We start from the raw sequence: 17,985 nt of genomic DNA on the forward strand, positions 1-17,985 counted from the left end.
CATAACACAATGCTATAAGTGCCCACCCGTCAATGTTTGTCCGTTGTGATTTATCTTTTGATTCTGGGATACTTTTTTAAATGTACGATATAAATCAAGCAATTATTAACTTACTAATACAAAATAAGAGCAGTTAAATATTAACTCTTTTCTTAGAAATGCTATTTTCATTTTATATCAATGCTTTATTTTATATCAATGATTTTAGACTTTTCCTTCAAGTATCTGAGATATAACGGCGGCAAAATCAAGTGACACTTCATTGCATAATACCCAGCAACAATTGATTCAAGTTATACAAACTTTTGAAAAGAAAATAAATACTAATTCATTTAAATATCCATATTTGATCTAAATATGCAAGTCATAAGATTTTAATTTTAGAATGGCTAGCGGTAAAATTGTTAACATATTGTGAAAGAACACCATACGTAATAAATTTCTAAATAGTTTTACGAATATCTATTCAAGCAAATGAAACTAGCAATCTATCATAATCAAATCCCCAACACGGAATTACAATAAAAGATTGATGGAAGTTTGTTAATAAATTATTAGTCGCGGAATAAATATTTGTTTCCGCTTTTTACGTTAAATCACTTTCAATGTCTGAAACATTCGTTTAATATGTATTACTCCGTAATACCACGAAAATGGCGATCGAAGGTTTTCAAACGAAATATTTTGTCCAGGCAGAATATCTATGAAATTTATAGACCAGTACTGATTATATCAGGCATTTTAGGGACTACCGACAGCAAAATATCAAAACCGGGAGGACGCTACAAATTTTCTCTGGTGCTCCTTCTGATCCAAATATCGCATCTAGCGTTTCGTGTACTGGGAATAGTTCTACTATTCTTTGACGTTTTAACGGTAAAGGTATGCATGGCTGACATATACTTATACCATGTTTGTATAAAGTAAGTTCTCCTGTATTGAAATTTTGGGAATGCCAAAAACACAATGTTTACTATTCTCCACAAAATTTTGACAAAATCAACATGATAGGTGAAGTTGCGATGCTCACAGATCCGTTTTTTAAGTGGAATGGGGTCGAAATCAAGTTTATTAGAAATGTGTTTTCTTTTAATGTTGTTAAATGCCCCCCGAACATACTTTAAAATCATGTTTTTCAATTATACTCGCCCGGAACAAAATTCAAATTAATAATTTTCAAGTCTAATTTTGACTCTCATTTAATTTGTAGAAAAATGGCGTGAATTATAGTCGCAGTGTCACCTAAAGGGGGGGTTTTGCTTTATTTACACATTATGTAGTGTGATTTCTGGAGAACTAACAAGTGATTTTCTAAAAACTATATATTTTTATCAAAAACTGTAGGCATATACCCAGCTACTGACGTGTATTATCAAGTATTATTATTATATTATTTATATATTTATATAAAGTATATTAATTTACTCCTTATTCGTTCTCCAGTACTTTTAATAATCCAGAATAATCCTGTATGCGCTGTGTCCAAGCTAAGTATTAATATTTTAAATGTGGTTTTCCAAATTTTACATTTATTTCGAATGTTTTCTAATGTACTCGATATTTCTTAACTTCCTAAAACTAAATATTTTGCATAAAATCTAGTCATATGTATAAAATTGAGCAATTTTTTTCTAATTTTGCCGAACTTGTATCAGTTCTTACCTTCTTCGGGATCTGCATCTTCTGTCTACCTTGGACACACCGTATTATTTTAAACCGTTACATTGTTAAAATGAGGCGTTTTTAGGCTTTAGTTGGAAGAAATTTGACCTCTTTAGTGTCTGGCATAACAGTATTTGCTTCTTCAATAATTTATACTGTGGTCAATTTACTAACACCACGTAAAAAATTCTTTGAAATTTTCAAAGGCATTAACAAAGGAGATCGCTACTTTAGATGCCTCGAAGGCGTGTCTATGGACCAAAAAGTTATAATGTGGGCCTTGGTTAGCTGGTTTTTCACAAATTTCGGGTTTCAAGCGTACTTTTTCACTAACTGGGCTATATGGTTCAATAGGGATATGAAAAAGTGGAAGACATATGTCTTTATATTGGATTCATGGTTTGGATACGCCGTTACTCATTTTTGTGAAATCAGTTATTGTATCCTGAGTACTATGCTGAAAAATAGAATTCATCATATCAATACTGAGATTACTCAGTTGTCCGAACATTGTAGAAAAGGTAAACAAATGTATTCAAGTGGTAACCAAAATGAATTTATCAATTGGTACAAAAATAATGATAGTGTTTAATGTTATTTTTTAGTTCAAAATGATTTTTTCTTATCCTTCTGGAAACCAAAAATTATCTTGGTATAGCTCTTATTTGCCACTTAAAGTAGACTTATTATTGTGTCCATAAGTTGGTTGAAACTTTTATTCTTCATATTTGGGATAGATGTTAAGCATTTGATTATTATATAACCTTGCCAGTAATCGCTGCATTTTTAGGGACCGAAGAGGTGAAACCTTGCTTTCTTCTGACGTCGAAGATCGAGGCGAATCAGCTTAAAAGATTTAAGGATTTGCGCCGTTGCTACATTTTGCTACACGAAACCAATTTAAAGCTAAACGACTACTACAAGATTTACATGCTTACAGCAATTTCGCTTTTGACGACAAACGTTTTGACAATGGTGTACAGCGCGATATATTTAACATTCAACACACATTTCTCGAAGAATTTTATAAACCTCCTTGGAATACCTATTTGCTGGATAATATATGTATTTTACCGTATTGTCAGCATTAGTTGTGTCAGCGGCAACTTTTATAAGGAAGTAAGTACTTAAATATCGAGAACGGGCAGTTAAACAAGGTGTTTTCCAACTAACTATATAAAAAGTTAAAGCAACAACCGCTTAGGTAAATTTAATAAAACCTGTGAGAAATCGTATTAAGTTCACAAAACCACTAATATACTTGCTTCGAGCACCAAAGCGTTGATCTTCGTATATCAACTAAATATTACACTATGAATGTACTAGGGAGAAACTAGTTAAACAGTACACCAGAATTAAAATGCTTAGATACTTAGCTAGAAAACTTTGTGTAAATCGTTATTGCCCTTTTCCGACCATCACTGAAGTTTTCTGTTTCAGGTAAATTCGACGAAACTACTTTTGTGCAATTGCATTAATGAAATTGATAGTGCTCCTATAACTCAAGAGGTAACCCTCTCTATCTATTAATAATTTTCAAATACAATAATTAATAATATTCAGTTTGAAGCCTTTTTCGAGTGGTTATCCGCAAATAACAAGAAATATTCTCCTTGCGGATTATTTACCATAAGTTATGATTTAATAACAGCTGTAAGTATAGTACAACTAAAAATTGCGAAAATTTTAACTGAGCTTAAGCTTCTATTGGAGAAAGGTTGGACAAAATACTGTTGAGTGACATATTTTTTCAGATCGTCTCAACCATCATCACCAATATCTTAATCTTGGCACAATTTGATGAAGAAATTTAAAAAGAATCCACTTGCCAAATGTGTAAGTCGACGCAATATGAAATATTTAATTTATGTGTGATAGACATTTTAATAAAACACTGTTAATATTTATTGTTTATTTAAAAGTCAACACGAGATCGAATACATTAAGACGACATCACTGAAAAATAAGAATATGCCAGCCTGACAATCTGAAATAGAAATGAACTTACATTTATAAAAAAAAAACTATTTTTTCGCAAGATGAATGGTTTATTATTTTTGGTTTGTTTTTTTTTATTATTACGTGAACACCAATGTGAACAAAACTATTAAATTCTTTAAAATAATATTAACTTCATTCTTACCGAAAGCCCAACTTGAGTAGTCATGGGTCCAAGTGGGCCTACAGTTAGTACCAGTGGTTTCTGACTTCGCATCATCATCAAAAGCAACAATTTACATTTTCTGCTATGGACGTACCAGTTACTTTCATATAAGGCGTTGGATAATTGCGAACTCTAGTGAATAGTTTCAAAAAAAGGGAATAATTCCATCTACTTTTTTATTCTAGTAAAACTTATTACCTGATCGGCAATTTCATTAGAATTCCATGATAATGCCATGATTTGAAACACAACTAGAAAAAAGTGTGCTACATTGAATGCTACATATCTCCTCTAAAATCATTGGAAAATTATAATTTTAAGAACTTAATAATTAAACAACAACTTTTACCCAAAGAATCTGTGTCAGCAAAGCTGCGAGTAGAATTGAAGTAACACTGCATTCTAGAAGCAGTATGTATTTTAACGAGTCGTTTAACTCTTCCACAGAACTGAAACATACGTTATACAAGGTGTGGAAAAAAAACCCTAAACTTTCCTAAGGGCAGAATATGAAAACCTAATTCAATTTTTTTGGTATAGCGTGATTGTGCCACAATATATTTCTTTGGTAAAAATTTGAAATTTGCTTTCACCTTCATGGCTTGCAGTATTTTGCATACTTTGAAAAGGATATAATTTTTTTGGGACATACGTTATTTAATTTTGAAAAGAAAATTATCTTTCTCTAATATTTTTTAATTAAACAAAGATGTACCTAGTTGAAGTCGATTTAAGCGTCCATTTTTGAGATTTCTTAATTGTATTAGAACTATATTTTTAAAACCAGGCTGACATGCGGCTATATGGTCATGTTCTGGAATTTGGGGTAGAATTCGTTACGTACTTTAATTGTCCCCATTTAACAAAAATTTAAACAGATCTGTGTTTTAATCCCAAATATTAATATACCGTTCGTCACTTTAGTCAGTTATGTTGCAATAACAAGGTGGTCACATTACTTTATATATATAGAGCATTACTCACGTAATCAACTGTTGATGATATGCACATAGATGTTTTAATGTCCTCAATGGTATTTCATCCTCATTGTTAGACGTTTCACCGACTTGAACGCTACTGAAATTGACAAAACGAATTCGCAAAATCTGCAACCGGGCTCTAAGAAAAATTAGTATAGAGTTAGTAAAAGTTTGCACCACACTAGTGAACAAACTAGTTAAGAGCGTCTGAACAATCTGGTGTGACATAACCAGCATGTGGCGCTTGTTTCTGTCGATAATTGGATACCACAGCGGTAACATTTGTGGTATGTCCATTGTTTCAGAAGTATCGTTTATATTTATGTACTGTCGATAAAACTGATAGCTGGCTTGAATTCCTGGAATACATCATGCTTTTAGATAGGATTTAACCAAAAAATAACGAAACTTTCTTAGTGGTAATTTTTTACCTCAGAATTATTGAAAGGTATGAATCACAAATGCGCCAAATGTATGACGTTTTGTAGACAACACAGATTTATCACCATTAATTTTGATAAATAAAGTAAATGTAAAATATAAAGAACCCGTTTCTACTCTGCACTCATTATACAGAATAGCGGGAAGAGGGGGGAGGGGGCGCGGAATGTTGAGTATGCGATTAAATAAATTCCATTTAGTGTTAATTTTGTTGCCATCGGTGCCGAACTTTTGTCGCTCTCATTCTCAAGACTCTGCAATGCATCTTAGGAAATCTAACAAATATATTTTATATTACATATTTCTCTTTAATTTGAATATAAGAACGATAAAAAAACAATAAGAACGATAAAAAAAACAATAAAAATATCAAGTACACAATAATAACGATTGACTAGGGGAACTAACTAAATTAGGTAGACTTTTAAAATTATATAGGTATTTTAGAGACGGGAGTAGAAAAAAATATTTAGCAAAGAAAAACTCACCCACTATACACAACGTAACTGCGGTTAAGACTGCAGTGAGAGAAAGTGCAAGATTCAGTTTAAATCCGTACAGTGCATGCATCTTATAAATTTCAGAAATTAGATAATCTGCCTGACAAATTATTTCATCTTCTTCCAATTGAGAACGTCTCAATAGTTCCATCACTTTTTTTGTTTGACAAATTCCCACCTTGATTATCAACAGGCTTACGAAGATTAACCTCGACATATTTTCGAGAGCTGCAATTAGTAAACAAATAAACAGCAGACCAGAAATGCTGGATGAACGGCCTAAAAAGTACCAAATCTACCAAAAAAAAAATTTTTTTTTCTTTCCCAAAAGATTATATGAAATCTTCAAAACAAGATCACGGATTTTCTTAAAAGAGTTTTTAATAGTGGTAACTTTTCAGAAAAAAAAAAGTCATTTAGGCGTTTAAACCCGTTCCCGTCGTAGTCTCTTTATACCTCTCTTAAGGCATTATATATACAGGGTGTTAAAAAAGTACGCTGCCAAACTTTAAGAAATGATTCCTTGCGTGATTTTAAGACAAAAATGTAATATAAACATAGGTCCAAAAATGCATATTTTGCAATTTGCAAATTTTTGGCCACACAGGTCACCTGATTTAAATCCAATAGATTTTTTTCTTTGGGGACACTTAAAACATTAGTGTACACACCAGTTCAAAGTGAGGAAGATCTAAGAAATCGAATAGAAGACTCTCTTATTAGGAACATCCCTGTTATTTTAGAAATGGTTCGCCAGTCCCTAATAAGGCGTACAAACGCATGTATCGAAGTGGGGTGAGGTCATTTCCAGCAGTTGCTGCAGTTTTTTTTGGGAGAGTATCTTGTGTTTACAGTTATTTAATATTATTTAATAATAAACGTCTTCCTGTTAGTGGTTCATTTTTCGTATTTATTAATTTTTTTAAGCAAAAATCTTGCGTCGTACGAGAGCAGGTTCATGCACCAAATTGAATGGGGATTTTAAAAATCAGTTTTGTTTCCAAAAAAAGTAGTGGCGTGCCATTTTTTTCTTGAAAAATATTCAGTCCAAACCCCGTACGGACGCCACTGGTAAAAATAAAAATAAAGCTTTGTGTCAAAAACCGCCTCTCAATAATTAAAAAATGGACACCAAATTTGATAAAAATATCGAAAGTGATATAAAAGAAAAAGGAAATTTTTTAGAGAATTTTGAATTTGAATTTAGAAATCTTGAAAAATATGCATTTTTGGTAGTATGTTTATATGAATTTTTCGTCTTAAAATCACTCAAGCAATCGTATATGCTTGCAATGCACGGTAATAAAAATTGTTATTTATAATGATTTATGGGCAATGAATAATTACGGAGGAATGAATGATTTAAAATATAAAACTCCAAAGTCCTATTGAAAAATCATGAAACACGACTTTATTTTTTGTATCAAAGGCCATAACAACAAAAAAGTTTGGAAATAAAACATCACATTCATCATTATTAAAAAAGTTGGCAACATGAGACCAAAAAATAGAGATTTTCTTTCAAAATTTGAATTGAAAAATTTCTGGAAATATTAAACGTGAACGGAAATTCTTTTATTACGACCTATTGTTCGTCTCTTACCTGTTGGAATATCAGTTTTAAACAGTTTAAATAATTCCACTGAAAAACTAATAACGAACGTCGCGTAAAATATCTGTATTATAACCGAATACATAGTATAGCATCCAGCTAGAAACTTGGGAATGTTTGGTATTTCTAATCTCCATACCCCTAAAAGGATCATTAAGACTCTAATATTTTTAACCAACCCTATTTGCGGCCCCATTTTAGATGATTTTTTTTCCTCAGATACCAGTCTTTTATATGTCAGTTTGTCTCCGCTTCTCACAGACAGAATTTGTAATACGTTAAACCAGTGGTATTTCAATCATTTCCTTCCGCACCCCAGATTCAGTTATTGCTTTACTTAATGATGGGTAGTTAGTAGCTAAAGTCTGTTACGGTTTTTATGAGCAAATTTTATTTATTATTTATTATCAAATATTGACTTGTTAGAACACTTTGTTCTACTGTAGAAGTTCATAAGGTCTGATTAGGTATTTTTCTTTCGGCGCCTATGTGGTATTAATAAATCTGTTTCTTATATCCCTTTGATTACTAGGTGGCAAATGGCAACACAAACATTCCTTTCGGAATCGCATACAAACCTCTAATTTAGCTACACGCAAAGGTTCGAAGTATCTTATTTTTAATGCATTTCTTTTGGCGGCATTCAACGTGTGATTCCAGGTTGCTGCATATCCGACGGACTTGGTGTCATTCGTTTTAGATTAAAATATGGTCTCCAAGCTTCTTAAAGATTATCTAGTTTCTACTAGAGGTTAAATAATTACGCGTGTTACAGTAATATGGACATAATTATATATGAATATTTTGAAGGTTAGTGTTTTGTGATATAGATAATATTCGCTACATGTTTAAAAAAATATATTCGCCATGGATAGAACTTTTTTGTGCGAATAAGCATCTAAAAAGCTGTTTTAAAAAATCGTTTTAAGAAAACATTGCAAAGACGAATTTGAATTTTGAAATGGGAATGCCATCCCATACAAATAAAATAATTCTTTGTATGTAGCGTTGATTATAGAGGACATCGTATATGTGAAACTAACCTCTAGATGAAAAACTAAACCTAATTTTTATTTTTTATAGGCTTTGTTGACTTTTTGAATAATCCAGAACAATCAAAATATCAACTTTTCTTAATAATTTATATATGTCTGTTGAAGCATGACAACAAAATAAGCTTGTGCCATCCCATTCGAAATGAACACCCCATACATTAGTGGCAACATGTTTAATTAAAAGATTGCTGAAGAAGTGTTACTAATAATAACAAAGTAGTAATTTTTGTAATCTGCACATGATAAGCAGATGTTATAGTGTAGTTGTGATTGCGGTTGGAGATTATTGATGTAGACAAATTATGGATCCTCTGTTGCAGGCTGCAGTAAATATTATTTTCTTGTTTAAAGAGTATTTTTTGTTTTATCTTGCTAAGGTTCGAATGGAATTATTTATGGGCTGGAAAACAAATTCTATTGACGTTTAATTTCAATCATTTATATAATTTAGGTTACGTTTTCTAATAAGTTACTTACACTAAAAACTCCACCGAATTAGGACGTTAGAATTTAAGATGTCATGACGGAGATATAGGAGTATGCTAATTTTAATCGCTGAAAAAGTAATTATAAAATACTTACTACTAAAATGATAATTTCTAATAATCTAATGAAGTACATATAAAAAAGGAATTCATTAATAAAAGCAATCTTACAGAAAGAGCTGCATCAGTAGTCATTGCTCCAAAAGAACCAATCGTCAGACATAAAGGTTTTTGACATCTCATGATCATTATATGAGTCATGCGTTTCGTTGTTAGATCTTGTTCATACCATCGACTGCTATAAAGTGACGTGGATAATCCAAAACTCTTAAAAACAAAAATCTATAAATCAATTTTATTTCATTCAGCAGCAACAAAATCATCTAGGTACATAAAATTGAGCTTCACAAACGCAACTTCAGACTTCAAAACAATGATGTCACGTCAATAGGATGATAAAACCGACCCTTTTGAAGGGCGCGATTTATTTTTTGAGCATTCTATTTGGAAATTTATTATATAAATCGAGCAAGTTTACTTACTTGGACAATAATTTGATCCGAATTCCAGGCAAGGGCCATTAACTGACAAGTTACCAAGACAAAATACGAACAGTTAAATATTAGCTCTTCTCTCTGAAATGGGATTCTAATTGTATATTTATGTATTTTATACAATATTTTTAGGCACGTACTTCAAGTATCTGAAATATAACGGCGGCCAAAACAACGGAAGTCACACTGTATTCTAGGACCATAATACCTTGCAGCAACTGATTCAAGTTATGTACACTTCTGAAAACACAGCGCATACCAATTCATTTAAATATCCAGATTTGATCCAAATATACAGACTATAACATTTTACTTTTAGAATGTACGACGGTTTATTATAGTTACATTATAAAATTATTTTTCAAACCCAAACATAATGATCTATCTATCTATTGGTATAGTATTAGTTAAATTGCTTCTTTTAAAAAGCTATAAACGATTTGGTGACTTCATGCAAATTGTATATTATGCAACAAATTCGGTAAACGGCATTTGACTCGCGAGTTTTTAATAAACGAGTGAGTTAAAAAGTTTACCGAACGTCTTGCATACTATACTTTTTCTACGACCGTTAGTTTTTGGTTACATTTTCGTAAAACAACACCAATACATTCAATGACATGACTGTCAGAATAGACAAACGTCAAAATTCAAAGCGTGGGAAATATCTCCGAAAACATCCAATTGCTCCCAAATCCGTGCGGTAAAATCTCGAAAATGTCCGAAGGGGCTCGGATTCGTGGGAAACGAAACTGACGTGGTAAAGTGACGCTTCCCACACGCTAGATCGGGGAGTAATTAGGCATTTTCCAGACGGGAGTAGAAAAATAAATTTAATGACGAGTTATTCAGAGGAGTCTACAAAATCCGATTTTGCTACCATATTATTTTTTTGTTATCGTGGTACGGGTAGAACATTGGTATTTGAATGGGTTATCTGCCAAAATATTAAATATTAATTCTATAAATAGTTTAGATAAATCAATATGGCAAATCCAGTCCGTACAGGTATTTGTGTCAAAACGCATGAACGTCAGTAACCCTGAACAGATATATTTCAATCATTTTGGTACCCAAACTCACTTATCATCTTAGATTACATATAAATGTGACTAATTAAATAAGCGAACGTCAACTAGGATGTAAAAATATATATTATAAATATAATGTATTAAAAAAAAACAAATTCAGAAATTATTCGTTACTAATAATGAAATGGATATTCTAAATACTGAAGAGTATTTATTTCCGATGGTCTTGTAACTTGGTTTTGCCAGATCAATAGAAAACGAAACTCGTCAACCAAAATACATCTGAAGATGAGATTGAATATGAACTAACCTAATAAGTCGTTGATGCTTAATGCTAAGGGCTTTTAGACGGAGATGTCCAGCAAGATCCACTTTCGGAGACTCAGTGCAAGCCGTTATTGAGTCAAAGTTTTTGAACTGATGTTGCAGAATTACTAGCCGTGCTCTTAAATATATCATCACCGAATTAGAAAACGTGTGCACCGACCCACTAAAAAGTGAAGTCAACATTATTTGGGTGATCTGGTGAGACAGTACGAAGTTGTGATGTTTGTTCTTATCAAAGGGATACCACAGAGACAGCGGCAATGGTTTGCTGACGGTCTCGTTTGATACGAACTCTGGAAACGTCCAGCTATTTATTATGCCTGGAAGGTAAGTGAGGTTGACAATTAGGTGAAATATAATCATTCCCCTTGATCTGGAGTTACCGCTTACCCGAACCGGAAAGGTAAATAGCACTCCAAACTACCAAAACTGTGAGAAATGTTGTAATTTTTGTGCAATAGCTTACGTGGCTTTTGTAAATCTTTAAAATGTTTTTATCCGATTGAGAATGAATGTCAGTTTCCTCTTTTAGAGAAGTTCGCAACAGCTCTATCACTCGTCTAGATTGACAAATTCGAATTTTTACAATCAAGATTACCATATAAATGAACATGGATATATTTTCAAAGCCTGAAACAACAACTTTCAGCATAAAACTAACTGCACTTTAGATGTCAACCAAGTTAAGCTTACCTGCAACTTTATCGTATTTAAAGAGGGAATACAACTCCAATAAAAGTGCAACAGGTGTAGAAGAATAGTATAGATGGATTGCTGTGGAATATATTTTGTAAAATTTATAAAATGATTTCGGAACATTTGGAATGTCCAAGCGCCATGTTCCACTCGCTATCATCAGCCATCTTGCGTTGCGGAACAATTCTGCGTTAGGGGCCATTTTCACAGTGTTCAGAGTTCGCAACCCGATTCCTATTTTAAAGTGGTGGCAGCCTATGATTATCTACATAAACATATATGTTGGCAATGATGTTCCAGCGGCGTGACATGGAACAATTAAACCTAAACTTGCCTGTAACTAAACAAAACTTTGGTTTGGTTATTAGCATCGACGATCAACTTAATTTCAAACATTTGGTGTCCGTTTCCCTAAAAATTTAGAACTGCGTCACCAAAAATGCGTTACAAAATAAATCAAATCTCAAATTGATAATAATTTTATATATAACAGCTTTAGCTATTTAGTGTCCTGTTTTAATTAATTAATAATAATTACACGTAGCTTGTCTTAAAATTAATTTGTATATCGAAAGTCTCGATTGAAACTGAGATTTCTACGGCCATGGATTCTTATTAATAATTTTAGTTTTAACTTGCTATTTCCCGTTTCTCGGCGATGTTGTTGCACCTAAATTGAAATATCCATCGGCGAAAATACACGTGTACAAATATTTGTTATACGATGCACGAACACACTTTTTGCATGAATACGAAATGTTTTCTGCGGTTTTAAGCCTGCATTAAATACATTTTTTAAGGCCTGTAAACTCCCTTTTATTGTGGAAAATGCAGAGCAAATTATATGTACAACGGAATTAATAATCTGGATTCCTTTATTATTTGATACTAACAGGAGTCTAAAAATAAATAGTATCCGGTAGCATCAGGTAAGAGGCCTAGCAAATATTGCAGCCGTTATATTATTTTATTGTTTTTCAATAAAACATCAAAATTAAAATTTCAAAAATCAGGTACACATGATCGTTTAGCATGATTTCGTGTTATACTTGAAACAATACGTCAAACTGCTTTTGTCTAATATAAGCACATGAATAGTAAACAATATTATTCTCATGATATGAGCCTAAAATTTAAATAAGATGGTGATCCGAGAATTCGGTAAGATTGAATAGCAAATCGGTATTTAAAAGATTTACTTCAAAGTTCAATGGGCTACAATTTAAAAATAAGATGGTTTTAGTGTTAATAAAAAAATTTTTATGGGGTGGCGCGGCGATCCAATTTATATATAATCGGACATGCTTTATTAAATGGGAATATGAGCTGATAAATACAGAAAACATACTTGAAATTAAAGTTAAAAAAAATAAAAACAGAATATACTTATATATGCATTCTAATCTTTTTTTCATGACAATCGAATAAGTAGAAAACATTTTTCGCATACACACTTCACATTTTGACATTCACAAGTTGGTAAATTTGTCCTATTAAAAATTTAATATTGGTACGTTATTGTATTTGGAGGATGCAGTGCTCCTGATCATGTTTTGTCCAATACGACTTTCATAGTTATATATTTTTCAATTTCCTGAATAATCTGACTATCTAGCAACTTGACACAATACGAATTTTGAGGAAATATATTCAAGATTTTCGAAATAATACTTTTTACCCTTGCAACTTAATATAATGTATAATCATAACGTATATTCCACCAAATAACATGAATTACAAAATTGCGGTGGTTTGCTATGTTTCTTATATGTTAAAAACTTGTGGATTCGTTGTGCGTCGGATTTTGTTCAACCGAATTTGCTAACGTTTTGCCAACCAACCTGTTGGCTTCTTCAGAGATTAACTGAAACTGTTAAAAATAAAACTGTTACAGTTTCAGTTAAGCTCTAAAGAAGCCAAGAGGAGGGAGGATTGGCGAAACAAGCTTTGTATAAAGTATTACAGTAGCTTGTGCAATTTTCTTTGAAAAAAAAAATTTCGCCTTTGTACATACCTACCTATTATTATTCTAAAAAACGTACTCTTTTACGTATACTTATTTTCAAATTGTTTCTTATTGTTATAGAAATCGAACACGGCACTGTTTATGTTGAATCTACTTATTCTTGTTTGTCAATTTCTTTTGCCCAAGCACAAAGGGAAATTCGATAGGCTCTAGTTAACATTCAGGAGACGTAAAAGATAGCGTGTTTGGAGGAAAGGCATTTTAAAAAATTCTTTTTCGAACGAAATTGGATTTTATCATTACGTTTCCGGTAAAATGAAGTTGAAGATAAAAATAATACCAGCTGCTTTGTCGACTTGAAGGTCGCGTCAGAATTCATTGTCTTTTTTCTATTGATACTGCAAAATATAATCACTATTTAGGCAGAACATGTTTGCTTAAACTTTTAATTACAACTTTCTTTAACCTTCCACTAAATAAAGACGGACTCTAGTGGATTTACTTTGATTAAAACTTTCCTCATGCTAAAAAATCTCCAACGATATATATTTTGAATTGAATAAAATTATGATTTGTAGACCATGGCCATTTTTATATTACCTTTTACACATTTAAATTCATTAGAATTTGAAAGACATTTTTTAATATAATTTTATTGAATTTTAGTACATATAAATTACAATAATAAATTAAGTGACAGAGTAAAATATGAAAGGCGTTGGTAATGGTGGATAGACAAAATGTTCATTTTATATACAATTATTTACATTGAACAAAAATTGCCAAAAGAAGAAAGCATAATTATGTATTAACTATTCGGAGAGTTCGGTTGTGAAGCTACGACTAAAACGTTAGTTTTATAAAAAAAAAATAAGTACAAAACGACAAATTATATGTAATAATCTAAAAACCAACTATAGGTTTTTCAATAATATACAAAAAAGTGCTACGTTTAAAACCCTATTCGAGATACAGAGAAATTTTACAGATTATAAACATTTCCAGACGAACCACGAATCAAATACTTGCAATTGATGAGCGACATCGTAGAAGATAGAAAATTTCTCTGTAATTTCAGGTTCATCTATTCATATCTGTTAAGGTCTAGGCAGACAATAATCACAGCCATTGTACAGTGCAATACACTGTTTTAGGCTGTTCGACTAGAAAGTGCCATATAAGATTTTACAGTTACCATATAACATAGAAAATATTACGTGTTACGGCCGTCCCTTGCTCACGAATGAACGCAAAATGTCCAAATGTTGCATATCGTGTATCCTATTTGTTTAAACTATTCGTGGTAAACAATATGCATCTTAAAATGAAATTAGTTGACGGCGGAAAGAAGATCTTAATCGAACAGTCGCATTTTGCGCTCAAGCGCTAGTACGCACCTTCATTCTACTAATCATCTCAATCGTTTTAAAAATTTGACACCCTTTAGTTGTAAAAGCAATTTTCCAGCAATAACATGTGCGTTAAGCGGAAACATTTTCACACTGGCAAAAGCGGATACTCCTACGTTTCGAGAGTACAAAGCGTAACGATGTTATTGAAGGAAGTGTTTCTAAACAATCCCTTGCCGAAATCACATTTACAACGTAAAATTTACTTAATCTAGGCAATACTTGAGCAAATACATTTGTCTAAATAATTTTCGGTACCGTAAAAATACGTCTTAAATTCAAGGTAGATTTGCAATTTGGCGGCAATGTTATTTAAATTGGATATTAAACCGACTAAACACATAGATCAAACGGATCGTTTGTTATTCAATTCTGTAGTAAGCGTTTCGACAACAATGTGATATTTAATAATTTGTGTTGTAGGAAATTTTCACTTTAATACGAATAAAAACAATACACATCGAAATAATTACGTTATGAATAGCTTATTAGTGGCAAAAAAACCACTTAAACCTCTTCCCAAAGCTCTTTAAAAATAAATTAATTAAAGAAAAAAATAAATTTAAATAACTACAGAATTGAATTTCTTCCGTGATTGGCACATTAAAACATTTTCGTATTAACACCAAAAATTCGAAAAAAATAATGTTACATTAACACCCTGTTTGTCATTTATTTCTGTTCCATTTTGTACAGTCGTTTTTACCATTGTTGCCATCTTCAATGTTGTTCCAAATTACTTGCCTAAAAATTGGTATCGTAATCGGGTCGTTTGTTGCGACCGCTGAATCCGCTGTGCTGGCTGCTTGTTGGGTTTCCGTAATAGTTATTGTAGTAATAACCGTTCCATTCAGATCTCCAACTGTCATATAGATTCGACATACTGTTGTCATTAATGGATCCATTAGACCGCTAAAAACAAGGTACAAATAATAATACCAGCACAAGAGTACGGAAAATATTTTGTGTTCACTGACAGCTCAAAAGCCTCACTAGACTCGTTATATAATAATTATTATCGACAATATTATAAATGATTTATAGTTCAATTAAACGTCATAACCACGATTAACGTGGTAGAAGTCAACCACAGTGAAAGTGTTTATAGCTCTCAACTTTATTTTTTGAATTTTATGATATATCATGCTGAAAGCTTAGTTCTTCAAACCCAGATACTTATGTTAACAGGATGTTAAAAATAATTAATTCATTCGTATAAAGTACAAAGTGGGTTATCAAAAATGAGTCCGCGTAGTAGGAATAAAATTATCCGCAAAAAATGTTTATTATTTATTTATTTACTTATCCTTAAGAATGACAACGGCTTTTCTACTGTTCCAACTCTCGCTTTATAATAGGCAAATTGAGAACTAATTAATAAATAAATGCCCATACTTCCTTCAGAAAATTCCGCCAATAAGCTAAGTTTCAGTACTAATGCTATTCCAATCAACTTGGCATACATTACATATAGTGTAAACAGTTCTTTTGTTCTCGTGTATTGAAATAACTGTTTTGAATATAGCGACTATATCATGGGACAAAAATTCGCAAAACCACAGGCCAATATAAAAATTTTCAAACAAAATGGAATGCTTATTGTAACAACATAAGTAAATCACTAATTTGAAGCACAGTTCGCCTGTAATTGTGCTTCAGCGGAAGCGCTATTGTATTCCAGAGGCACTATAGTTAGGATTTTAATTTTTTTTGTTTTCCTTGTTCTGTTTAATGTTTGAATATGAATTTAATTTCTAAAGATAAATAAAATAATAAATAAACGTTCATATTACATCAGTAAAACGAGATACCCCGAAATCCTCTCTGAAAAAATAGCTTTTAGGACAGGCAACTTAAATCTAAGATTTACTCCTCGTTACCGGTATGGTATACTTGAAAGATCGACGAAAAAAAAATGCCTACAGAGATAGGTCTAGGTTTTATATATATATATATATATATATATATATATATATATATATATATATATATATATATATATATATATATATATATATATATATATATACATATATATATATATATATATATATATATATATATATATATATATATATATATATATATATATATATATATATATATATATATATATATATATACATATATTACATATATATATATATATATATATATATATATATATATATATATATATATATATATATATATATACATATATTACATATATATATATATATATATATATATATATATATATATATATATATATATATATATATATATATATATATATATATATATATATATATATATATATATATATATATATATATATATATATATATATACATATATATATATATATATATATATATATATATATATATATATATATATATATATATATATATATATATATATATATATATACATATATATATATATATATATATATATATATATATATATATATATATATATACATATATACATATATATATATATATATATATATATATATATATATATATATATATATATATATATATACATATATATATATATATATATATATATATATATATATATATATATATATATATATATATATATATATATATATATATATATATATATATATATATATATATATATATATATATATATATATATATATATATATATATATATATATACATATATATATATATATATATATATATATATATATATATATATATATATATATATGTCTTGTTACTTGTAAGGATAAGGCAAACTGTTAAGTCTGTGGGTTGCACTCTTGCACTCTCGTAATTTTCGTTTTGTTGCAATTACCTTAATAAAGGCTATTATTATTATTATTATTATTGTTATTATTATTATTAACCTTTTTGTGGGGCTTATGTTCGTATGCATTCTCGTTCCATACATCCTCCATATTATAGAAGTCATCCGCGCCGAAGTTATCGAAGCCTCCCATGTGATTTTTATTTAGTTCGTTCAACATATCTTCCGTCAGTGGAGTTGGACTCTTCTTTTTAGCATTCTTTTGACGATTGACCAACTGGAAAAAAAATGAATCACCTAAAGTTGTCTCAAATTGACGAATAATTTA

At 30.6% G+C, this 17,985-nt stretch overlaps 2 protein-coding genes across 9 annotated transcripts in view; both read right to left on the reverse strand.

Moving 5' to 3' along the window:
- Positions 1 to 3,559: 3,559 nt before the first annotated feature.
- Positions 3,560 to 12,098, reverse strand: LOC132701162 (odorant receptor Or2-like). Of its 8 annotated transcripts, none has more exons than XM_060668882.1 (8): positions 9,071 to 9,116; positions 8,892 to 8,969; positions 5,736 to 5,975; positions 4,811 to 5,165; positions 4,176 to 4,275; positions 4,025 to 4,117; positions 3,806 to 3,958; positions 3,560 to 3,649 (listed from the first exon to the last, which is right to left on the reverse strand). In XM_060668882.1, the coding sequence occupies exons 3-8, from the start codon at positions 5,962 to 5,964 to the stop codon at positions 3,605 to 3,607; spliced, it is 975 nt and encodes a 324-aa protein (XP_060524865.1). In that variant the 5' UTR covers positions 5,965 to 5,975; positions 8,892 to 8,969; positions 9,071 to 9,116; the 3' UTR covers positions 3,560 to 3,604. The 8 variants fall into 8 exon arrangements, 7 of the variants coding, with proteins under 7 accessions (XP_060524865.1, XP_060524864.1, XP_060524858.1 ...); XR_009618723.1 differs by lacking the exons at positions 3,560 to 3,649; positions 3,806 to 3,958; positions 4,025 to 4,117; positions 4,176 to 4,275; positions 8,892 to 8,969 and adding exons at positions 9,442 to 9,534; positions 9,594 to 9,693; positions 10,795 to 11,131; positions 11,202 to 11,441; positions 11,505 to 12,098 and having other exon boundaries at positions 4,814 to 4,945; positions 5,001 to 5,975; positions 9,071 to 9,226; XM_060668879.1 differs by lacking the exons at positions 3,560 to 3,649; positions 3,806 to 3,958; positions 4,025 to 4,117; positions 4,176 to 4,275; positions 4,811 to 5,165 and adding exons at positions 9,442 to 9,534; positions 9,594 to 9,693; positions 10,795 to 11,131; positions 11,202 to 11,441; positions 11,505 to 12,097 and having other exon boundaries at positions 5,957 to 5,975; positions 9,071 to 9,226.
- Positions 12,099 to 14,113: 2,015 nt separating this feature from the next.
- The window catches only part of LOC132701041 (uncharacterized), a 180,091-nt gene continuing 176,219 nt past the window's right edge, over positions 14,114 to 17,985 (reverse strand). The window contains exons 14-15 of the mRNA XM_060668673.1: positions 17,758 to 17,934; positions 14,114 to 15,794 (exon numbers count right to left, since the gene is read on the reverse strand). Of these exons, the coding sequence (XP_060524656.1) occupies positions 15,627 to 15,794; positions 17,758 to 17,934 (345 nt within the window). The 3' untranslated portion in view covers positions 14,114 to 15,626. The remainder of the gene's footprint in view (positions 15,795 to 17,757; positions 17,935 to 17,985) is intronic.

The sequence above is a fragment of the Cylas formicarius genome, unplaced genomic scaffold (genome assembly GCF_029955315.1).
Source record: "Cylas formicarius isolate icCylForm1 unplaced genomic scaffold, icCylForm1.1 PGA_scaffold_4__25_contigs__length_36172078, whole genome shotgun sequence".
Taxonomy (NCBI): Eukaryota; Metazoa; Arthropoda; class Insecta; order Coleoptera; family Brentidae; genus Cylas; species Cylas formicarius.